At 44.2% G+C, this 24,919-nt stretch overlaps 1 protein-coding gene across 4 annotated transcripts; it reads right to left on the bottom strand.

The window, feature by feature from the left end:
* Positions 1 to 5,644: 5,644 nt before the first annotated feature.
* Positions 5,645 to 24,566, bottom strand: ARHGAP19 (Rho GTPase activating protein 19). Of its 4 annotated transcripts, XM_083443848.1 has the most exons (13): positions 24,417 to 24,488; positions 19,638 to 19,841; positions 18,879 to 18,979; positions 17,001 to 17,257; positions 13,639 to 13,719; positions 13,102 to 13,311; positions 12,572 to 12,798; positions 12,302 to 12,388; positions 11,530 to 11,595; positions 10,871 to 11,062; positions 10,633 to 10,731; positions 10,293 to 10,403; positions 5,645 to 7,934 (listed from the first exon to the last, which is right to left on the bottom strand). In XM_083443848.1, exons 3-13 carry the CDS (start codon positions 18,905 to 18,907, stop codon positions 7,878 to 7,880), a joined length of 1,416 nt encoding a protein of 471 aa, XP_083299974.1. In that variant the 5' UTR covers positions 18,908 to 18,979; positions 19,638 to 19,841; positions 24,417 to 24,488; the 3' UTR covers positions 5,645 to 7,877. The 4 variants fall into 4 exon arrangements, with proteins under 4 accessions (XP_083299974.1, XP_083299976.1, XP_083299973.1 ...); XM_083443850.1 differs by lacking the exon at positions 18,879 to 18,979; XM_083443847.1 differs by lacking the exons at positions 18,879 to 18,979; positions 19,638 to 19,841 and having other exon boundaries at positions 24,417 to 24,566.
* Positions 24,567 to 24,919: the final 353 nt, after the last annotated feature.

Here is a 24,919-nt window from a genome sequence, read left to right as displayed (position 1 = left end):
GACTCCTATATTCCTCACAGTGGATCTATGAACTATTCCTGCCTTACCGATTATGGTGGGTGTCCCTGTCTGTTCCCACCAGAGTAAGAGAAGAAGGGGGGGGGGTGTCACTGAGGATTTCAGGGTTGAAAGTAGGAATGTCAGGGAAGCAAAAAGCATGCTGAAAATAAGAGGCTACTCTACCCTCCACTTTCAATTAGAACAACAAGCTGCTCATATTGAGATGCGGCCAATGGATTTTCATTTATGTATTTTTAAATTTTGCATCCCGCTCTTGGTCAGAAGACCTCAGAGCAGGTTACAACACTAACAAATAAGAACTATCAGAAAACTATAGACCAACAACTTATTAACGACTTTAATAAGCTTTTGGGTTAGTAAGTGAAATTGAGTTTTTTGTCTATCAGTTACCAATTTTGGATTGGATTATTACAATGTAATTGGAAAGCCTTCTGTAGAAAAGCCAGCAAGCCCTGCCAGAAGCTCAGAGAGAGGTCTGGCTACCATTCACTGCACATACTGCACATTTTTCCACTAGGCTAATCCATCATTGCTTCCTCATGTTCAACTTTCAACATGCATAACAAGTGGGTCACAAAACCTCTGCTTGTGATGCTTCATCTGGAGATAATGAAGACCAAGATCCAAAAGTTGTTGAATAACAGTATTAGTATCGAATAGCTCACATGCAGATAGATTAGACACAAGTAGAACTGAAAGTCACACAACACAGCACATGTTTTCTGCAGTAATGTACCTGGCTGTAGATCACCAAGTCTTGATTGTAGCGACAGACAAGTGGCTTGTTACTGATTTTTTAACTCATGATTGAAATGCTTTTGCCACTAGATGGTCTTTGTGAAAGAATTAAGATTTGCTAACCCTTCAGTGTTTTCTGATGCAGGAAGTTTGCCAATAGCAACACACAGATGCAACATTAACCAAATTGTTAAGTATTTAGTTGGCATGGGGTGGTGGAATAGTTTGAGTGCTGGACTTGGTCTGGGAAGATCCGGTTTCAAATTCCCATTCACCCAAAAAGCAGATTGGGTGACCCTGGACAGGTCACTAGCTATCTCTCAACTTAACTGACCCCCAGGGTTGTTGTGAAAATAAAATGTGTGGTGAGGGGCCCTGAGCAACTTGGAAGGATAGAATAAAAGTGTCAAAAGCAATTATCATATGGAACTAGATCCTAATGAAAAGGAATGTAATGAAATTAATATGACACACCTAGTTTGAACAAATGAGATTATTTTGAAAATAGTGTGTTTTGGAAGACCGATTTAATTCTAGACAGAGTAAATGTAAGGGCAGATTTCAGACAAGTTATTTCACAAATGTATTGTGTACTGTGCCTTGCATTGCTTTTTCATTTGCTTCACACAAGACCTGGATCTGTATTGATCGATCAAATCCTTTATTCTCCCACAAGACTAACATAATTCTCTGAGCCCATTTTTCCCATCCCACCAGTCATTATCCACACATTTACCCCTTAGTGAAACCAGGCACCTCCTCAATTGCTTTTTACGACAGAAGCAGAACCTTGCTTTCATATTCAACTAGGGCAGTTCATTATTCCTCTCTCATGTTCCTGGTGGAGGTACAACAATTAAAATTTTCACAAATTCTAGTTCTCTTCATAATTTATTATAGAAATCTCTTCCCACCATTCCTTTCCTACAAAGTCTCTTTATAGAAGTTTGAGACATGTCATTACATGACTATAATTTGATTGCTGCTTTAATGGAATACATCAGGTTCTACATTATATGCCATTAGGAAAGTAATTTCAACAATCATTACCGCTATTCGTTTTTTGTCTTGTCACACCAGCACCCTCATGAGGCTGGCAAAATTATTGCACACAAAGTTCTCTATAAAGCAGGGGGAGCCCTCCAGGTGTTGTTGGATTATGACTCCCATCAGCCCCCACCAGCAGAGGCAATGATCAAGAATCATGGGAGATGTAGTCCAACAACATCATGAGAACCACCCCTGCCATAAAGAGATACGGAGATGGAATTTTAGCCATAGCATCCAAGATGGTCTCTGAAAGTCTCTCTCCTGATGAAACAACAATGACTGAGAAAATGCAATGAAAGGTGTGGCTCAAAGTCCTCTATTTGCAAGGCCCCCTATCATGAGCTCTTTGTGTAAAAGGCTATCTCCAACAACTTTGACTTACAGCTACTAACACAGAGAACCAGAAGATGTCAGGGAAAAGCATCTCTGAGCACTTGTGAGCAGCATGGTATGTGTGAGAAGACAGACCAAATAAAAGGGACTAGAAAAAGCAGGACTTACCTGAGACAGGGATCAGTTCTGGAGTCTTTTTTCCAGTCCTAGGCTGAGCCTTGGAACATGTGGCTAAAACACAAAATGAGTGCTGGACCTGCAGGATAATTTCTCTCATCACCCTGAGCTCAGATATAAACAAGACTTCCAGCTCAGAATGTGCAGCTTCCACAGTTCATGTTCACACTAACAAACATGTTTTAGCTACCGCACGAACCACTTTGCTTTATGGCTATAAGGTGCGGCATATTGCGTACCCATGAGAAATGCAGAGGAAGAAAAGTAGGTAATAAATAGCAGAAAGTCTCTGGGCGGCCCTAGAATTTGGAACTCCCTTCCAAGTGAGACCCATCTTGCCTCCTTTCCAGTGGCCTCTAACCACTAGGGGAAGACTTCCTTTCTAGCATTTGGCCTGCTGTGCTCTTCATTTCCAGGTTAACTGGACTCAAAGCCTGTATGGTTGCCTCATCTCCAGAACAACTTCTAGAAGTAATTGTTGTCAAAAACGGGCAGATTCAGCGTCAAGACTAGTAATATTTGAGAACACCAGTTAGTCAAGTCACCTGAAGGCCAGTCCTGCCATTTCCTTAACTTACAGGGGTCTCTCCAAGACTTATTGCCTTGATATAAGAGCTAATTATTGTTTACATGGCAATACAAGCAAAAAAGGCATAGATTTGCTCATGTCCTGCTGGGTTCAGAAAGACAGAGTACATTTTTCAAAATATGACTCCATTCCAGCCATTGGTTGCTGATTCGACATGGTGGCCAACAACATGTGCAAGTGTGGAGGTGGAATTTACATATGCCCTTGAAAGGTAGGTTAAAAGCATTCATAGTAGCTGCAAAATACTTGGATTTCCGCCACCTTTAGTTCTGATATTGTCAAGTCAGAGGACACACAACACCTCCCCCTTCCAATATGGCTTTATTCCAGCCTTTAAAGCCATCCAGAGTTCCATATTGCAGCACATTATTGGTTACAACGGAAGCCTATTTTGGTTGTAGCTTCTGGGATTTGTTATTTGGTCCTACCAAGGGCCTTCACGGTTGTTTGGGTAATTGACTGTAGCAGTCTCCCAGCCCAGAGAAAGTATTTATTTGTAATCTTGATTCTTAGTTTATTTCCTACGGGCAAAAGGAAAGATCCCACCACTTGGGTGGCTCAGGAAACTGGCTTCAACTGCAGGTACGTGGACTTGAGATGGTTATTGTCCTGGAACCCTCAGAGACTCTTATTACAATAGCTTTCCTAACAGATGCTGCAGAATGTGCCAGCTATTCCCCCACCGCATTCTAGCCATCGTTTACACAAAATGGATCAAATTCCACACACATGTGACAAATTTGTGGGAATTTGGTTACTGTTCCATGTAGAATCTCTAAGCCAGAGACCCTGTTTGTACTCACTGTTACACTTTCTTCCTCTCTCTCCCTCTCTGTTCCTTTACTTGGAGAAATTCATTATCCCTCCTCGGGGAAAGAGTGGGATAATTTACTGCTTATTAGGCTAACTTTCCACTTGCTGTTGCCAAGTATGTCTGGCATATTTCTCCATAGTGTCAAACACTGCAGTTTTACTGCAATAAACTCATGCCTCTTTGGAGAGGACTTGGTTCTCAAGGGTTTTTCCTGATTGCCTTGGCTCCCGGAAGGGGGCAGGAAGGATTCAAAAGGAAGTACACTGGGCATCGCATTGCTTCTCTTCAACTCCATTTGATTTTCCTTTGCACGGAGCCCACCAAACCCTTTCCCTGGCCCGACAAGAGAGGGAGGCATAATAGTCCTGTCCTGCTTTATTGATAGAGATGCCAAGGAGTTGTCTTCTCTGTATTTATGGCTAGCTAGAAGGTGGTCCTGGGATGGGAGTCATTAATAACTGCTACAGGGCTGTTGCGTTTCATCTGCATTAGGAACTGCATTACAGCATGTCATCGGGTTGGTGTGTGGGCCCCATTTTGCTTGGCTTAAGGAATCTGGAGCAGTTTGCATCAAGTGAAGGCAATGGAGAAAATAAATCACAGGGCCCCATCTGCTAAAACTGGCCAAACCAAGAATGAGAATAGCAATCCTTTGCTCCATCACCCCTCATGTCACAATCCCTTTCACCTACCAGCTGATCATGCTAAGGTGTGTAGGCAGGAAATCACAAGGCATGGATGAGCAAATAGCTCCCTCTTGTGGCTCTGTAGCAGACGTTTTTTTCCTCTCTTTCCCAAGAATAAAGTATTGTTTGCTTAGATTTTAATATCGGAGAAAGGGAATTGGCAGACAAGTATCAGGTCCTTCCACCAGTTATAGACAGGCACTTGCATGCATGGGAAGGCAACCAGGTTTCACATCCTATCATCACTGTTGCCGTGACCTTTCAAACTGTCACGAAATTTTATTTTCCAGGAAAAGTAGCTTTGAGACCTGTCCCAAGGTCAGTTTCCAGGGAAGTAGTTTGAGTTCAGGATCTCTGATTCCCTCAGTTTTGAATGTCAGCACATGGCAACAAATAACTTCTCTGGGTTTTAGCAATGTTAATGCTTCAGAAGTAGCATTGCCTACATGGGTTGGCAGAAGGTAGTTATTGGTAGCTTGCTGGATGATTGCAAGGTATAGCCTCTTCCCCATCACTTTGTTCTGAAATAACTTGGATGTAGAGCTGCCTTGAGCCAGGGAAATGGTGCAGCTAGTCCAGCACTGTCTAGGCTGACTGGCAGTGGCTTTCCAGGGGTTTTCAACAGGGGTCAATGCCAGCAGGAAGCCTAACTATGCCTTCCCCTCTAATTAAGCCTTGTGGAGAAGTGGGGTGGATTCTGACTGCATTGTTGTCTTGGTTCTCTACTCCATTAACTCAGTCCATGGGAAGAACCTTCTTTCCATAATGATCATCTAACACAGGCTCCCTCTTTTCCCAAATGTCTTTTCATAAGCCCTTCTACAGCAGAGATGGGGAACCAGTGACCCTCTAGCTGTTAGTGGACCACCGTGCCCATCATCCCTGACCACTGGCTGTGTTGGCTAGAGCAGATGAGAGTTGTCCTCCAATAACAGAAGGGAGGACCATAAGTTTGCCCTTCTGTTTTACAATGTCTATGAGGACTAGTGTGATGCCCACTTTCTATACCATTGTGGAATGCTGGGCCAGTAATGGAAAGAATATAGAATCATGGGAAAGAGCAAGAGGAAAAGAAGTGGGTTGCTGATAGTTGGAAGGGAACAGGCACAGGAGTCCCCTGGTCAAGCCCAGCTCCAGAAGCACACACTTTTAAAGTCATACTTATGGTCACAGACTCTCCGTCTCTTAAATCTGATCTCCATTCTACATAAAAAAATAAAATTAGCCAAGAGCCTGTTAAGAAGGCACCAATAACCACCAGTATTTAATGTAGGATTTTCACATTAACAGAGGGCAATACACCACAAGAAACAACATATTATTTTACTTACATTGCATAAATAAGTAAAGGTTGTCCACATAAGGATAAGTTAAGAGAACAGTAAAACATGAAAAACAATGGGGGCAGTCAGAGAACCTGCACTAGCAACACTGACACAACAATGGGGGCAGTCCTGCTTTCACTTACAATACCGCTAAGATTTGAATGACCCAAGCTTAAGATCTAGAGTAACCGAAACTGGTTTTGCCCACTACGATTGCTTCCCCTGACATTTTTTTTGGCACTTTTCACTCTTGCCTACGACCTCCCAAGTGTTAGCAGCTTTCTACTTCTTTGGCTGAAGCTCCACACCAGCTTGGGGGTTGGGGAGATGAGGAACATAGAAGCAGCTAACCTGTGAGTCTCTGGGTGTGGTCGGACCCCAAACTCTTTATCAGCTCCAGACCATATGGCTACTTGTTGTGGGTGACAAGAGGTCGAGTTGAACAACACCTGGAAGGCCACAGGTTCCCCATACCTACATTAACAGGGGTGTATACATCTCTACACATCAGAAGGCCATTTGACAGGGTCCCTGACACAGATTTAGGACTGACTTTTTAGAATAATAAAAAGCTCAATCCTCACATATTTAGGAAATTCAAATATACAGTGCCTTTGCAAAAGCCTTTGGGCCAAATCTCTCTGAGACTAAGGCAGAAGCCAGTTATCAGGAACAGTAAGTGGCCCTCCAGATGTTGTTCAACTCAGCCACATTAGCTGGGGCTGATGACAGGTGGGAGTTTTAATAGGTGTTTTGTCCAACACAACTTGGAGGGCCACAGGTTCACCACCCCTGACCCAGACAGACACTTGTTCCTTTAGGTACAGGGCTGCAAATACAGAGCTGCAAATAGCAGTATTGCTATAACATTGCACCACCCTCCCACCTGCCCTCTTCTTGTTGATGGAAGGAAACAGGAACATTTCTTTTATTCATCTTGACAGCCTCTCCTCCTTTCCAGGGAGCAAGTCAGTTAGCCTTCTGTATTTGCAAGTTCCTCTCTTTCAGTGCATTTTCAGCAGATTGTTAGTCATTAAACTGTCAGCCCCCTGTCCTGCCTGAGCAACGTACATCAGAGCCTGGGCCACAGACAATGGGAATGTGACAGGTAGGGGGCAGTGAAACAGACTCCATCAGGCAGAGCCTCAGCCAAAACGCTGTCTTGGCAATCAGCGCTGATGGAAGAATAATCGTAGCAGGCGGAAGGCAAGTGTCTGTGGCAACAGAACTGGCGGCCTTTTGAGGGGAGAAAGATGTAATCACATTGCAGGTGATTCACCAGACATGCTAGAATTCAGCCAAGGAGCCCTTGGGCTCAATTTTCTTAAAGGGGCAGTTTGCAGAAATTATTTCCTGCTACCGCTGCTCTTAAATGAGGGATATTGCTGGACTACAACTGCCAATCATCCCCAAGAATAGGACATGCTGGCTGGGCTAATTGAAGACTGAATCCAACAACATCTGAAGTGCCACAGGCTCCCCGCATCCCTGGTTTAAGATGTCTAAGTTCGGATACGTCCGACGTTGGGATTTGTGACAGATGAGCCACAGGCCTGAGGGAGATCCCTGCAATCTGGGAGAGGCAGCTAAGAGCTCAGCTACTTCTCAAATCCCATCAGTAACCACAACAGAGAGACTTCCATACAAAGAGAGGCTGAGATGAGCCTAGCTGCCAAGGGGATCTGAAAGCTTGACTCTACTGTGGATGCTAATGGGAATTGCAGGGGTAAAAGAAACAGTGTGCGTACACACTAAAAGCCAAAATAAAAAACAAACAAACAAACACCAGCCACAAAACAGGACAGTGTAAGCCAAGTCCCAAAGAACTGTTAGAAAGATGGACAGCTGAGAGAACAAGGCATACAAAGCAACCTCTCCAAAGAGAGGCTATACTGCAGATACTGTCCAGTCCATTCTCAGGCTAGACAAGTGGTTGAATAGTGGTTTCCTCATGTTCAATGGAAGAGTCTGTTATTCTGGCAGACACACAGTTGTAGGCCAGGCTCCAATAAGTGAGGTTAGAGGGATAAGCGAGTCCTGACTCACAGCTTGGGAGTAGCAGGCATTATCCACAGAGCTGCAAGTCTTTGCTGTGTGTAGATATATATTGATATAAAGAGAAAGACCGATCATTGAGTGGATCTTCAAATGGAAGACTCCTTTGTCGAGGAACCATGGAATCGAGTATATTTACGGGAGTCCTGTACCAGAAGGAGAATAATTAGTACATTTGTACTGAGCTGTGCTTGCAAGCATTAGGAAAGGATAGGAAGCCACGGACACATTTCGCCACATTACACCTCTGCTTCCTGTTGAGAAGACCAGATTTAAGGCTAATGACCATTTTAACCCACTCTTACAGCTTGGTTGCTTCTCTATACATCTTCCTTTCATTCACGGATGCTGCCAACAGAAATAGCCTACTCAAGGCAGTTTGAGGACTAACATTAACACTTCAAATCTATTCACTAGTTTTATCTGTCTGATAAAAGTTAACCATCCTGACAGCAGCTTCTTGGTTAATTCTTGGCAATGAGTTTAGGCATCAAGCTATAGACACACATCACACACTTAAAAAGGATCTTTGCAGCCTCTGTGGTGCAAAGGGTCAATGTGTCTGGACGTTAACCAGAGGTTGATGGTTCAGGCCCACCCAGGGGTGGCTGTGGAGAGGATGCCTCCATTGCATGGAGCTGGACCAGATGACCCTTGGGATTCCTTCCCACTCTACAATTCTATGATTCTATTATTCCAAAAGGCAGTTCTGTAAGTCCATAGGCTTCATACCAAAACGGAGAACATGAGATTGCAAGCTGCTGCTGCTGCTTATACATGGTAATGTATACATACAGAATTGAACTCCCCTTTCCTGTCCTCAGGGGACCTAAGACTTGCTCAAATCACATTGATGGCTGGAGAGGAAGCAGGTTTCTGTAACTAGGGAAGATGAGAAAACTCTAACCTCTGAACCTTGCTGTCACTCTCTAAGATAGGATGGTTCAGTTGCCAGCAACTGGCCTGCCTAAATTCAAGTCAACTTCTAACATGATCTTACTCATGCTGCATAGATTTACTAGCCTGCCGTGTCACACACTTGTCTGCCAAACTTCTGGAAATTAAGCTGCTCCAGAAAAAAAATATGGAGCCTTAATTCAGAAGGAAGGAGCATCCAAATGCAAAAATGGCCATCAGCCAATAGAAGCAGAGGCATCAAGTTCAATTCCCCAGATTTGGAAAGGAAAGAAACAGCCTTTTGTTACACTGGGAAAGAAAGTGTTCAACTACCTAAGATCAGCAGGGCAGATGGGCTTAGGGCTCACTCCTACTGGATCAGGGGTTACAGGATTCAGTGGAAACCCTGCTGCAATGGAAGAATGCCACATGTGTCACTGCCACCACAGATATGCTGGCAGAACGCTCAGCCAGTGACATACGTATCTGGAAAGCGTCACAGCTATGGGCAACAGAGACAAGCAGCACTTATGCTGGACCCCGTACCCCTTCAATACACATCCATGTCAACATCAACAGTACATCTTTATACCAAACATGGCACAGAAAATTTCCCTTCCAGTTGCTCCTCTGTAGGGTTGGCCACTCAGCAAAAAACTCTGCTGGGATGATTGGTCAGTAACCATGTACATGCCTCTTTATCTTTTCAGATCCACTCTATCAGGTGCCATTCAATAAAAAAAAAAATCAATGTTCCATAAGTGTTGAATCAGGTTCAAGTGGCTTTAGGATGCAACTCTCGGAAGGAGGGTGGGTAGGGAGGTTGGATGTGACTCGGGCTCCCCCACTTCCTGTTTCCTCTGGCTCCACAGATGGGTCACTGAGAATGCACCAGGGGGCTGAGTGTTGCTGCCAGGGGATATGAGGCAGTCAGTGAGGGATGGGATGCTACCCAGAAGGCAGAGGCCATCAGGCACAGGGTGGTTGGGGGTTGGTTCTATGGGCTGCCAGGGATCTGAGGGTTGTGTGCAACTATCTGGGGTGGGGTATTTGAGGTGCTGGATCCCTTCCTCCAAATCTGCCTGGGGCCTCTTGGGAGCCGTGCTACTGAGGCTCACATGTTGGGATGCTGTGTATTGAGGAAGCATGGTGGTAGCTAGCATGGCTCCACTCACAAGCCAGCCAGTGTGGTTTGGCTCCCTTTGTTTCTGGGCAGCGTGGGAGGTATCATTTCTACCACATTCTGAAACTGGTGGACAATAGCAGTGTTTCCAAGGAAGTTGGGGTCATGGCTGGTGTGTCTTCCCTCCATTCCCCACTCATGTCCAGGGCTGAGCAGGTACTGCATTTAGTAGCCATTCCAGTCACATAGCAGTGGCATATTCCAGGCCCCAGCACCAACACAGCTTAGGGCTGCTCCATTAGTCATGTGAGTGATGCATCTAGAGCTTTAGGCTTATTCCCAGACTTCCTGTTGTGCTCAGGATAATTTAGGGTGCCACATCAGTGCAGACAGATATGAACTGCAGGCAATAGCTAGCAGCAACCCACTTCATGAACCAACCTCATCATGAGTGCACAGTGATTGTTCTTCCAGCTGGCCTTACCATGCTAACATTCTCCTTGCTGCCGTGCTTCTGCTCTTTCATGCCTGCTGATTCCAAAACTGCATCCTTCCCTTTTTTATCCAAAGACCCTTGACTCCCCAGCACCTTACGCTGTATGAAGAAAAGGAAAACACTGGGATTGTGACTGGGGAACGAAAAGAAAAAGGCAACAGAACAGAATAGGGCTTATTTATGGAAGCCTGAATATGTACACCCCATACCATCAGAAAGCTTATGCATCTGGACAGCAGACAATATGCCCGATATGTACACCAGCGAGAAGTAACTTGAGCAGCACCACTGCAGCTGAAGTTATTGTTAATGGTAGAAAGAGCCATACCTTGATTAAGCCACTGAAGGAACGAGTGCGAGCCCGCTTCTGGGTCCGGGGTGTGGGTACACCTGCCTGAGGAGTGAGAGCTTCAGGGTGCTTCTGAAACTAGAACACACACTTTATAGCATGATTAGTTCTGCAGCATTGCCCATCTGTCCCAAAGACTGATCCTGGTTCCCATTCCAAGCACAAAGCCCCATTCATGCCTCTTTGCTCCAGTCAGTTACCCAAGTCTCCCTTCTACCTGTTGAATGAGCTTCTTTTTCTTGGCAGAGTCTGGCATATTATGAACATGGTGGAAGAGCTCTTTCAGTGCTTCTTCTGTATGTTGCTGTGTGTCTTCTTGGTGGGCAGAGGGATCCACCAGTCCTCGCTTCTTGAATTTCAGAAGCTGGAAGTCTTTGAAATTCCGGGGCACAGGCAAGTCCAAATCATCCTGCAAAAATACAGAAGAACACTCTGCACTTCAGGCTGTTTTATCCTATAAAGACCATTAGCACCCCATTCCCAATGATAGCTATCTTGCCTTTCATCACACTAATAAAGGTAGTCTGAGCTTCATATCCAGTAGCAAAGACAGACGTGGGCGAACAGCTGAGGGCCCGATCTTTTCCCTCTCTCCCCAAAATATGCATGTGCTATACTAAATGTTGTCCTGTTTTTGACAGTTAAATGAGAATTTGTTCCATTCTCTAGAATTTTAGGTTAAAATATGTAGCAGTCCAAGTGGCAAAACTGGGGTCTAATTACATCTTTTCTGCCTTCCTAAGGAATAGATTTCCCCCGAAGAATCCCTTATTGGAAATTCTCATGAACAAGACTGTTTTAGTCATCAGTTTGCAGACCTGCTGGTTCCCATGTTGGGTGCTCCCTTTCATGACCAATGTCATGGACTGCTCTTACCTTTGAGGCATGTGTTCTGGAGTCCAAGTAATGCAGCCTTGCACATTCCCGGATATATGAAGGAGCCTTGGAAGGAGAGTGAAACAGAAGGAGTCAGACACAATTAAGCTGAAGTCTCCCTACCTCTGAGGTTCCATCCTATAGCAGTTGCTCCAGGCACTCACCCCACCAGACCATCAACTTCAACTTTGAATGTAATCCATGCAAAATCTTCTGAAGCGTGCTTCCTTTATAGGTAGGAGGGTCACCCAGGGCAAACATTCAGTCCTTTATAATCTCAGATATGGTGTATGCTACCAGATGCTTTAGGAGTCTCACTTTTTGACAATTTAATGTGAACCTGCCTAGTTTTCTAGAGATTTTAGCCATGAATAGGGATATTTATTAAGCTAAATGGCAAAGAGGGACAGATGAGGACCCAAAGAGCAGCCTCAGAGGCCATGATAGTAACTGATCAGGAAAGGGGCACTGCCTGGTTAAGGCAGAGTTTGGCACGCTAACTACAAGGACACTCACATGTGCAGGATATCTTGCCATTTAGAACAGGAGGCCTTGTTTTCACATATCAGTGCCACTTGTGATCTACCCAGCAAAGAGAGCAGGCACAGTACATAGCACCTCCAAGGAAGTAATAGATAAAAAGATGTCAGGCTTGACAGTGTCAGGACTGTGCACAGAACATATTTTCCCCCAGGAGGGGACAGCCTGAGACATTTGCTAAGCAGATACTAAAAGAGAGAAAGAGATTGTCCCTTCCTTTTGAAGCACCTACCTTGAAGAGCTTCTGCGAGTGCTTGATCATAAAAGCCATCCCGTTATTTAGCTTGGGAATGTTTTCCTGTAGGTCACTGGCTGTCACCTGGCAATAGTGGGAAACACCAAAGCAGAATTGATAGGAGAGTGTAGGTAAGATGCAAGCTCCCTGGTAGAGGTAGGTTTATTTTCAGGAGTTAGGACACAGCAGCCAATCTGGGATAGGACAGATGAACTCCTTCCCAGACTGTTTTTTTGTACTGCTGCCTAAAAATCTAACACCACTTACATTTCGAGGCCACAAAATGTGAGGTGAAAACATAAGAGCCAGGTTATGAGCTGACATCTTGTTCCTGTCCTGCTTTTTGGCTGTCTGATAAAGCAGATCCAACAGCAATTTGAGCAGGCTGCGATTGGGGGCTGGCAGGATCAAGAAGAGGAGCTGCAGTGCTTCAATCTGACGCTGCTTATCGGGTATGTTGGTCTTGTTGCCCTTGTCATCAAACTGCATCAGATCTATTAACAGGAAAACATCTCAAGAAACTTCAGCTGCACACACATTTCAGGAAACTATACACTATTTTATCAACTGCCCATTCCCAACTTGCCATCACACTCCTTTGCACTCTTCATTTCCTCAGCATAAATCAGAAATCCCAAAGGTTTCATGCTTATATATTCCTATTATGACATGGGCAGAGGAAGTAGGCCTTTCTCTGATCCTAACCCAACAGCTTTATCACTGAACAAGGCAAACCCCAAATTATTGATGTTAACATCCTGTGGGCTGGTTCCCACTTCCCTCCAAGGCTGACTCACCTGAAATTTTGAGGTGTGCATGGAAATGTTTATGGGTCAACAAAGGCTCTGGTAATTCTCCCAAGAACATCTTCAGCAGAGTGGCCACATCATTGGAGTGAAACTCCCCTGAATCCAAGTCGATTTCTGTCCCACTGTTCAAGGCTTCTTTCAGGTTCTGCTGCCTGGTACTGTTTCCTGGCACTCGGAACAAGCCTTCCACCCGCAGATCTGCACCATGAGAAGAAAGACAAAAGGGGTATCAAGAATATGTTAGATAAAATGTTGTCCTCTTCTAGTATATTGACAAAGCTTCTTAACCTTTTATACTTTCCTTTTCTTCCTGCAGCATTATCTGAATATCCTACAGAGGTCTAGTACAAAAAAATCACTAAACATTTGATATGGGGGGTGGGGGGGTGGCAGGAAAAGGTTAGTGTCTAGAATCACATAGCTCCTAGGACTTCCTCAGTTCAGAAGTGAGTTAAATCTGTGCCATCAGACCAGTCCACTATCCTTGACTAAACAAAGACAGAAAGGAAACCACAAACCACTTACTCTTATGCAGATATTCTATCAGTTGAGATATTTGAGCAATACCTTCTTCAGTCAGTGGAGCTCCAAAAACCACCCCTTTCTCTAGAGATGAAAAGGAGGAGATAATGAGTAGCCAACATCATCAACTGTTGTGAGTCCCAGAAATGTGCAAATATTTCCATACTATACTGAAAAGGCAGAATTAAAAAGCCCCAGTTCACTGTGTGTTCACTTCGACCCTTTCTCTTGCAAATGCAACTCCTCATCTCCTCAGGTTTTTTTTAAAAAGCAAACAAAAAACTCTTACTGTGATCTGGAAAGGAAAGTATGCTGTAAAACAGATACTTGGGTTTTCTAAACTTGGATCTGTTTCAAAATGACCCAAAGGAACAGATTCCACAGAAGGATAGGCAATATATAAAAACTAACTTCCTGGAGCAAACCCAAAGTCCATCTTGACAAGCATTCTGTTTCCAGCAGGCCTAATTGAACGTTTCATAGCAATTATGGTTGTCCCTATTTGTCTCCATCATCTGGAATTCATAGGTACACAGTCTCAGCACATGGAACTCCATTTAGATACCTGTAGGCTGATGTTTCTCTTCTCTCCTCACATGCCCCGAATTCTGTTCAATGTGTTCCCTCACTTCTCTGGAGCAGTTCTGGGGAGAGTGTGGGGAGCACATGGCAGAGGAGGGGTGGAAGGAAGCATTAGCAGAACACTGCCATATACATTTAGCAGCTTTAAAGGGGAATAGAAAAACATGGTAACTTCCAATATGTGATTGACATTAAAGTAAAAATGAATTTTGATACATGGCCACAAAGGGAATCAATTTGCCAGTCCCATGACATTCTTCCTGCACAAGGAGCTAGACAGGAAGGAACTGAAGGGGTCACCCTCCCACTGGAAGGTACGAGCTATCTCATTTGAATAATTCTGCCCAGTGGAGCAAGTGGGAGGGACAAGCTATCCAAGGATCCCCTCCCCACTACAGGAAAATACCCCAGAACAGGGTGGCTAACTTTATTTGGCATTGAGGGCTGGACACCCCTTCAAGGGCCACATGACGTGTGCGCACATCCAGTTACACACCATGCAAAATTATTGCTCATATCTAAAATCCTTCTTCCACCCAAATCTTTATCATTCACCTTCCAGTAATCTCCTCCAAATTCATCCCTCTTCTCTCCAGCATTATAACATCACCCTGCATGTTTCCATCCCCCCAACCCAAAAGTTCTTCTTTCTTTCATTAAGCCTACTCCCTCCCACCCCAATATTCCTAGGGCATAGAACATCTGTAGAAAAACTACATCTTAGATATTTGGACTGATATTTGTAGTCATATTTAGGCAGGTAAAGGATTGTTCAAGCAATCTCACATTTCATCCTTTAAATGTGACGTTAATTACTTTGTTGCCAGGGCAAGATGGAAACCTTTGTAAGTTATATTGCAGTGGGAAATAAGGGCTGCATATTTTAATTCAGTTTGGAAGGAATATGTCCCTAGATGATGATGAAGATGAATAGTAATTAATAATAATAATAATAATATGCCACCCATCTGACTGGGTTGCCCCAGCCACTCTGATCGTCTTCCAGCAAAATAAATTTGCCAGAAAAGAAACAAGTAGAAATGCAGGTTGAGAGTCCAAGGCTGGTTGTCTACCAGATCTTTCTCCCAACTTAACTGACTGTTTCCTTGCTCAGCATCTCTAAGCAACACCTTGGGAACATTGCTCTTAGCAGCTACATAGGTCCAGTTAAGACTTTGAAGAGGAGATACAAATAAGGGTATCTTCAAAGGGAACCAAGACTGAGAGCCAGCTGAAGCAGGAGAGTTTAGCTATAGGAATCCTCTTCCTGCTAGTAGCACAGAACGACCAGCTGACCAAAGAATTAAACATAAATGTTTATGGGTGGGAGCACAACATTCATCCAAACCTGGCACACCCAAAAGTGTAGGCAGCACAATGGGAGGAAGAAGGTACACCAGTTGACAGCTGAACTAGTGATTGCTTTTCTAGGTAAGATATAAGGCATAGACTACACTGCTCAGACTATTTGCTCATCTAGATCAGAGTAGACTATTTGTCTGGCTGGCAGCAGCTGCCTAGGATCTCAGGCAAACATTTTTCACATAAGTTTTAACTGTAGATGCCAGGGATTATAGGTGGAACCTTCCAAATGCAAAGCGCTGCTCTGTCACCAAGTTAAGGTCTCTCCCCAGATCTCCTATTCTAGATGAAACAAGAGGCACAGTCTGTTACTATTGCAGCTGTATGTAGTAAACTACCCGCAAAAGTGGATCTCATGTTGTGGGCAGGCATCTTTGCACACCACACCCTCCTCACTCTCTGCTGCTTTCCACCTCCTCTTCCCACCCTCCATAGGAGCACACACCCAAGCAGTTTTCCCTTTCTGTTTCAGGACTTTTTTTTAAACCTGCTTTAAAAAAAATAAAGATGCATATACTACCTTCTAGCATGGGTGGCACCATTATGGCTGCCGAAACAAGAGCTTTGTTCTCCATAAGAATGGAATTGAAAGGGATGATAAAGAAAACCATGGCTGGAGAACCTAGGCCTTCCACATATTGATGACTACAATTCCCATCATCCCTGATCATCACTGGCCATGCTGGCTGGGACTGATGCAACTTTGAGTCCAGCAGCATCTTAGGGCCACAGGTTTCCCATCCCTTGTGTAAATCAAGTATTTAAATAAACATTGTCATTGTCTTACAGGCAATGACTGATTTAGCAGTAGAAGAAGAAGAAGAGTTTGGATTTGATATCCCACCTTTCACTCCCTTTAAGGAGTCTCAAAGCAGCTAACATTCTCCTTTCCCTTCCTACCCCACAACAAACACTCTGTGAGGTGAGTGGGGCTGAGAGACTTCAAAGAAGTGTGACTGGCCCAAGGTCACCCAGCAGCTGCATGTGGAGGAGCGGAGACGCAAACCCGGTTCCCTAGATTACGAGACTACTGCTCTTAACACTACACTGGCTCTCTCCGAATGGCGCATGATCACGCACACAGCGCCAAACCCAGAAGTAGCCCTGAAGCATCATAAAGATTTCCTGAAAAGGGGAAGAACGGGGGTGGAACAGAGTGGGAGTAGAATGGGCTTACGCATGCTACACCAACACACGCAGAACTGAACCCCCCATGTAAAATGAGAATTGCCTGTACTGCCCTTCTTATTTTCTTTTAATAAGGGGCTGGTCTGCACTGTACTTGGACCAGAAAAGTTTTCACATACTTCCTTGGAGTTGTTGCCACATATGTGGGACACGTAGCAGAGGCTGTACCCAGGATACCAAGGCTTAACATCAAAAAATTAAGGGGAAAATCTTAGCCAACACATCAGGCTCACCTTTGCGTTTCAGAGACATCAGGGAACGGAAAAACCCTGAGGATGTGCCAGGCAACTGAGGGTCCTCCTGTCCCATCAGCTGGGCTAGCTCTGCTCCAGGCAGGTCAATCAGCCGGGTGATGTTACTGACCACAAGCTCTGTGAATGCCTCAGGTTTCTCATGTCGGAGCTTTTCCACAAAGAAGTCTGGATTGAAGATGATCTGATGCCGTTGAAGGGAGGAGTCATTGCAGATAACTAAACTGCAAATGGCATCACTAGGGAGAGAAACAAAGATACATTACTTTGGGAGGCATACCTGAACACAGACTAAAATACTCAGCTACGCAGGAGCCACCTGCAGATCTGGGGTAGGGAACCTTTTTCAGCCCAAGAACAGCATTCCATCATGGACAGTCTTCCTGGGAGCCACATACCAGTGGAGGGTAGAGCCAGAGGCAGGTATGTGACTTTTTATACAATAAGGTACATCCACCACGTAAAAGTTTCTAAAATACACACACACAAAGCTCTGCAGCAAGGCAATAAAGTGATGTTACAATAATTAAGAATAGATTCAACCCAGATAAGAGCACTTGAGGATGCAGGGCTGGTGACAGGCTTTGGCTGTCCTGAGAGCTGAGGCTTGGAGGGCCACATTTGGTCCCCAGGGCCTGAGGCTTCTTATCCTTGCTGTAGATACCAGCACGACATGTATAAATCAAGTCAGGTGGGGCTGACCAGATAGCACATCATTTAGCAATCAATCAAGTACAACCTGCAGACAGTCCTTCAGCATGGTCTCTGTTTGAGGGATGCACTCACCTGTCATATTACACATCAGACCCTACAGAGGGCAAGACCTTATAACTGGCCAAAGTTTGGTATTAAGATCCTAATCAAAATATTTAACAAAAAGACCAATAATTTAACTTACATTCCAAATTACTAAGCATGTATGAAAATAATCTAGAACAGATTTGAGGTAGAGATTGCATCATCTTCTGAGAAGTGACATTCTGTGCCAGGTTTCTCTCTATGCAAAGAGAGCAAATTCCTGTTTTATGAGGGGGTTCAATTGGACTCACAAATATAATTATCTGTTTTCTTAGAGGTGAAGTATTATGAAAAATTTGTTGCAAGTCAAGCATTTAAAGACAGACAGGAAGAAAGGCTGTCACATGAATTTAATCAAATTATCTCTTATGCACTTGAATGCCATGATGCAGTGGGATATTTTTATGAAGATTACCTGAAAGCCACCCCCTGTAGGTAATACCCTGCTGCAGTGCCAGCCTAGGGGTGAGTTGTAACTGGACAGTAGGTTCTGAATAATTGGAGCAATTAAGTTGGCAAAATCACTCCAAAAGCAGCAAAGCATGGAGAAGTACTGCTTTCTCCAACCACTTGGTGAGTTGGCTGCCAAGTGCAGTCTGATTCCAGTACTGCTTGGTAGACTTCCCTGCAGTTTGACGTGCTTAACAAGCCGAGGACAAGATGGAGCAGTTCAGCTCAAGCAGCTGGGAATGATTGTCGATTGACCTCCCACTTGCAGCACATTCTGCTGTCTTATACATGTCAGCCCAGGCCAGCTCCACCACTAAGTACGTTTTGTCCAAAACACATTGTAATCTAATTAGATCCAACTTCTCTCTACTTGCTTAATGCAGTAGTTAGTGTCTTCACCCAAGAAAACTGATCACTCCACAGAATAGCTATGCCAGTTATTCACCCTTCCCTCCCCAGTGTCCCAGTCATGATCTAGACATTAAGGAAAATCCACTGAACTAAATTTGACTGTCATTCATGCAATACCTATTTGTGGGGTTTCAAATCTAAACTTCTAGGAAATCTGATAGCCCCTATTACTTAATAAACACAGAAAGTCAGATTGCTTACACAAGTGCAGAAAGCTTCTGATGAGGCATTGGGAAGCAGAGACACAGCGAGAAGAACTTGCTCCTTGTTTTCAGAAACAGATCTGCCTGCTCCAGCACAGCCTATGCAAATTCCATGCACACTAAACAACACAAAGACTCATTTATTAGCCCTCTTGGCACAAATGCATCAACCTTGATATGGAGCCAAAGCAGAACTCAGGCTAACCAACTTCTTCTCCACTTTTCCTACCCCACAGAAAGTGACAGATGGAACGCTAGGCATGTCACCTGCATCAGACTTGAACACTGAATGGAGAAAAGTGTCCTTGTCATATTCATTGACAGACTCTGCCTATGATTTTAAACAATTACTTTAAGATTTCTTCAGTTTTAAGCAAACCCTCACAATAGTTTAGACATTGCAGTTGAAAATAGCTCTTGGACTCATGCTGGTACATTCCCCTCAATCATGTCCAGTATATTATGTGTATATGCATGTGTGTGTGTATGTGTGTGTGTGCATATTCACACAATATATAAACTCTCATCTCTACTGACTTTTCTTCCATATCTTCTGCATAAAATTCTTGTCTTTGCCTTAGTGCCTCATGACTGTGCCCTACCTACCCCACCTGGTGGATCTGATGTCACTCACTGCTGGAGACTTCCAAAAGCTTGCAACCTTAGCGCTTAACGCCATAATTTTTTACTTCTTCCATTGACTTCACCATTCCTAGTTACTAGAAACCTTTCATGCATCATTTCCATCTAGACTTACCACATCTCTACTTTTCTTTATGCAGGCCTTGGGTTGAGTGGATATCCTCCCTCCTCTTCAATTACTATCCTGGGCTGTTGTTTTGTCAATTGCATTACTGATGAATTTTGTGGTTATATTTTTTGAGGTTTTAATACAATTGTACTCTTTTAGTTGTGATATTTTTCTAACCTGCCCTGGTTAGAAGGGCTGGTAAAAGGCTGGCTACAAGTAAATAACAAAATAATTAGTAAAAAGAAATCTTTTTAAAATCTCCCCTTTCCATGTTTTTCACTCCGCAGTGTGTAACTACCGTACATTTGATGTACATTGCATAAGATCACAGGGCAGCCTGCCTCCATCATTTGTTGTCTCCCCCACCCAATTTATTTTTAAATTTTATTTTAGGTACTCTCAAAAACCTAACAATCAAAAGAAAACAATACCATAAATAATTAGAGGTTACATTCCATCTCTTCTTGTTGAATTTTTCTCATCTGAAACCAGCCTGAAGGATCTTTTGAGTACAGCTTTCCCCTTGTTTTAATCCTCTAATCCCCCATGCATTTGGGGCATACTGTAACAAAGAAATGGGCTTGCAGTCCATTTATTGTCTTGCCCTGACAACTAAAATCCAACCCAATTTTATGATTAGAGACCTCACAGTTGGAAACAGCTCTAAACCCCCTTATTCCGTGCTACATTTTACTGGTCTTTGTAATTTTGAAAGGTCACTTTATCAGCAACACTCCCCCGCACAAAAATATGCCTGCCTATTATTAACGCTAATGAAATGGAAATGCGAGACAGCACATACAATCAGAACCCTTCTCAGACAGCCCAGTCATACACAATAGAAAAAGCCCTGTACTGCAGCCATGTTAAAGGAGGAGGAGGATGTGTACAGCCCACTCCCCCAGTCTGCATAATATTAGAAAAGAGCAGTTACTGGTGTGGGCAGGGGGAGCAATCTTGTTTGCTTTGCAGCTTGGATTCTCTTCTTTTATCACTGTCGCATTGCAATCACCAGTGCAATAACCTTCAGTGTTACTGCTTTACCCCCTCTCTATTCTTTGTGTCCAATTAGAAAGTGGGTGTCCAGATGAAGGAAGAAAAGATTATTTGATTTTTGTCACCAAGGTTGAAAAAAACCAAATTAGCAAGGGCAATGTTTTGCTCATGAAGGGGTTGGGGCGGGGGGGAAGGATGAGTGACAATGAGATGAATGAGAAGACTTTTGTGAATGGAATAAAATCCTCAAGGACTTTAATCTAGTGCCATAGCAAAACAAAGGGGAGCTGGGCTCAATAGAAAGACAGACTAATGGAATTATGTGATCGCTTTAACTGAAGCAACATCTAGGCTTCTTATAGTAGTGTATAATATTTTTTCAGTCATGCACAAGGCTGAGCCTCTGACAGCTTCCAGAACTTTTAACTAGGTGCTTAGGACCCTGTGCTTAAGTACCTAATACTTGGATCTGAAATATCTGAAGAGTACCTCTAATACGTACTGACTCGCCTGGGTGTTAAGGTCTGCAGTGTAGATCCTACAGGTGGTTTGGGCCATAACAGAGTGTGGGAGGGCCTTCTTTGATGTGGCCCCCAGCTTGTGCCATGCTTTTCCTCTAAGATGCATCTGGGCGTATTATTGTAACTACATTGTCAGTGGGTCAAGACACACTTCTTTGCATAGGTCTTAGGGGGTACAGGATTAATTAAGAATATGCATTCCACTGCAGTGTTGTTACTGATGCTGCTTGCTTTGATATGCTTCAATATATGGCAAGGCATGTTACTTGTATGTAATTCAACATGGGATTACAGGGTGGAGTAGGCTATAAAATACATATAAATAAATACAGTGGTGCCCCGCAAGACGAATGCCTCGCAAGACGGAAAACCTGCTAGACGAAAGGGTTTTCCGTTTTGGAGGTGCTTCGCAGGACGAATTTGCTATGGGCTTGCTTCGCAAGACGAAAATGCCTTGCGATTCCTGGGGTTTTTTCCCCCTCCCCCCCCCTTTTCCCCAAGCCCCTAAACCGCTTAACATCTGTTCGCTAAGCCGCTTGACAGCTGATCTAAGCCGCTTATCAGCTGATCTAAGCCGCTAATAGCCTTTTAGCAGCTAATCCGCTAATCCCTTAAGCCTTTAATAGACGCTAATAGCCTTTTAGCAGCTAATCCGCTAATCCCTTAAGCCTTTAATAGCCGCTAATAGCCGCTAAACCGCTAATAGCACTAATAGCTTCGCAAGACGAAAAAAACCGCAAGACAAAGAGACTCGCAGAACGGATTCAGATTCTTTTCGTCTTGCGAGGCACCACTGTATAAATAAGGTGAAGAACACCCACAAGCATTCGAGGTAAGGCCACAGTAGAAGATGATTGTTCAGTCACGGCAGGTACAGAGGAATATTAATAAGTAGAACAGTTAATTTAACAATAAAAGATATTGCAAGGAGCAATTGGCCTAGGGGGAAAATATTGATAAGAATTGATTAAGCACAGAACAGTGTCTGCTTAACATAAAAAATATTGACAAAGTGTAATCTGTGGTTTGAACCATGGTATATTTGTATCAGTGCTAGGATGCTAGTGCTATCATCAACTACTGTTTGGAGAATGAGAAGCTAATAATTATTATTGTTCATACTTTTTGCATTTCATTTTCCTCTGATTTTAATCCTCACCAACCATGTGTACATATACCTGCAACTCAGGATAACACTTCTTGCATCTGAAGGATTGCAGCCCTTTAAGGTTATGCCATAAAATAAGTGTTAAGAAAACTTTCCTCCTGTAATTTCCAACTTCCAGAGGGTCAATATCAGAGCCTTGCAGCACCATATTTCAAGGAATAAAGGCATTAAAAGTGATTGCAAAGAAAGGCCTTTTAACAGTGAAAGGTGGTCAGAAAATAAACTATGGAAGAACCAACTGCTTAATAAAACATGCCTGTTGTGGAGAAATGAATACTAAGCATTCATTTTGGCATTTCTTACAAACAGTCATGCTGTCTGTATCAAAGGCCTAAGCTAATGGATGACTTTGAAGATTACATTGTAAGATCAAACACAATTGATCCAACTGCAGCTCCTAAAAAAAGAACTGGTGCTCCCTGAAAAATATAGCAGAAAATAAACTATTAACTCTACAGCAGACTCCATCAAGCTTGAGCAAAGAAGCCATTTAACCTACAGGATGAGAAGAATAAACATGCTGAAGCCCTGGAAAAAAATCAAAAGGTCACAAAGCAAGGAGGATGTTTCTAGAATAGAAATTTTATTTTATTACACAAGGAACTTACCACCTTTCTTCTAGTAGTGGCACAACTACTCATAGCAAACGGTTGTAGCAAAGTAGCAACGGTTGTATTATTAACTCGTTAACACATTGCATTTATTTCTTGATATATTTACATCCAACAATTTCTGCAAGGAGCTAAAGATGGCTACATACTTCTTCCTCTCCCCATTTTATCCTCACAACAAGCCTATGAGTAGGTTAGTGCTGAGAGAGGTTGACTGGCCCACAGTCACCCAGTGGGTCAAGCAGAGATATGAAGCCTGGTCTCCCAGATTCTAGTCCTACACTAACCAGTACACCACATTAGCTCTGTATTAACACTACTCCTTTGAAATTAGGGCAGAAAATCACACTTTGTACTTTAGGCGGCCACACTGGCACATGGAAAGACAGTGTGTCATAGTGGCTAGTGCCAGACTAGAACCTAGGAAACCAAGGGTTCAGTTCCTCACTCGGCCATTAACATCACTGGGTGACATTGGTCCAGTCACTGTCACTTAGCACTAACCTACTTATAGGCTTCTTGTGAGGATAAAATGAGGAAGGGGAAGAACCATGTACATCACCCTGAGCTCCTTGGAGAAAAACCTGGTACTGTATAGAAATGCAATAAATAAAATAAATATCTAGAAGAACCACGTGTCAACTAGATTGGAACTTTGACATCCTCTGTATCTCTCCTTCATCCCACCCAACAAGCACCCCAAAACCTTTCCCAGTCCCGAATCACTAGGATTTCCCTTCATAAGACGAGCCCACTGGATCTAGTCCAGCAACCTGTTCTCACAGTGGGAAAGCACTGTGAGCCTACTCTCCCCTCCTGAGGTTTCCAGCAACTGCTATTTGGAACCCCTGCTGCCTCTAACTGTGGAGGTATTACACAGCCACATCATGGCTGGCAGTCATTGACAGCTCTCTCCTCCATGAATTTGTCTAATCCTCTCTAAGAGCCGTCCAGGTTAGTGTCCATCACTGCCTCCTGGCAGGGCGAGTTCCATAATTTGACCAACTATGACCTCGTCTTTCATCTGTCCTAAATCTTTCAGCTATATTGGATGCCCACGCGTCCTAGTGTTATGAGAGAGGGAGAAAACCTTCCTCTATCTATTATGCCACGCGTAACGTCATCAGATTCTTCTGTCATGTCGCCCCTTACTCACTCCCGTCTCTGCTCCACCCCAGACTTCCTCCTCGCTCAGGCGCGTCTAGAGGGAGAATGGCGATCTGCCCCTCTTGCTCTCCTCAGCCCCTGGGCAAAGAGCAAGAGCAGACGGGGTGCTTCAGAGCACTGCATCTCCGTTCTACGAAACAGCTTGCCCTGGAGGCAGGACCACAGGCCCCACGTCCCAAGGCCACACAAATGCTTGAGGCACCACAGCGAAAGGCTCGTATACCCTATGCCTTGTTTCTGTCTCAATCCCGCCCTCACCTGACCCACTTCAGCTTCTCAAATACTTCTGGCCACGCTACCGCGGACAGACGAACCGACCTACCTGCCCGCGCGTTTCTCTCCTCCTCTCCCCCTCAGAGCCGACTCCGCCGCCATCTCATATCTGCCGCCTTGCCTTCCGATTGGTCGCTCCAACTGCAAAAGCCTATTGGTCGCTTGCAAAATAGTCCCACCCGCCGCCGCCTCGTGGCCGCGCAGCCATTGGCCTGTTCGAACACGGCAAACGCCTAACCACCATCAGGCCTGGAAGCGCCGTTGAAAACCGAGGAGAGGGGAGGAGGAGAAATACCCCACAAAGACAAGTAGGCGGTGGGGGGGGGAGCAAACCCAGAATGGGGCGCTAAGCTTTCTGGGACTTGTAGTCTTCTCGGCGACATTTCCAACGCCTTCTTGACAGCTACGGTGTTATGCTGTGACTTAATAGGCGAAAGGAAGCGCTTTCAGCCCTTAGAAGCGACAGCTCTCTCCCCGTCTCTCGTATATTTCCTGCGCCCTTAACGAAATAGGTAGTAGTTGTCGCCATGGCAGGGAGATGCAGAGCTGGTG

Source organism: Podarcis tiliguerta (genome assembly GCF_965153285.1).
Source record: "Podarcis tiliguerta genome assembly, chromosome: 5".
Classification (NCBI taxonomy): domain Eukaryota; kingdom Metazoa; phylum Chordata; class Lepidosauria; order Squamata; family Lacertidae; genus Podarcis; species Podarcis tiliguerta.
The sequence above is the reverse complement of the archived record's forward strand: the minus strand, read 5'-3'. Positions and strand labels throughout refer to the sequence as shown.

Excerpts from the sequence above, each read along its gene's own strand:
- ARHGAP19 (XM_083443847.1), bottom strand. The coding sequence starts at position 24,469 with ATGGCGGCGGAGTCGGCTCTGAGGGGGAGAGGAGGAGAGAAACGCGCG. Across the intron at positions 12,799-13,101 it reads TGCACACCTCAAAATTTCAG|ATCTGATGCAGTTTGATGAC; the intron begins GTGAGTCAGCCT and ends TCCTGTTAATAG. Across the intron at positions 11,596-12,301 it reads ACTCGCAGAAGCTCTTCAAG|GCTCCTTCATATATCCGGGA; the intron begins GTAGGTGCTTCA and ends TCTCCTTCCAAG.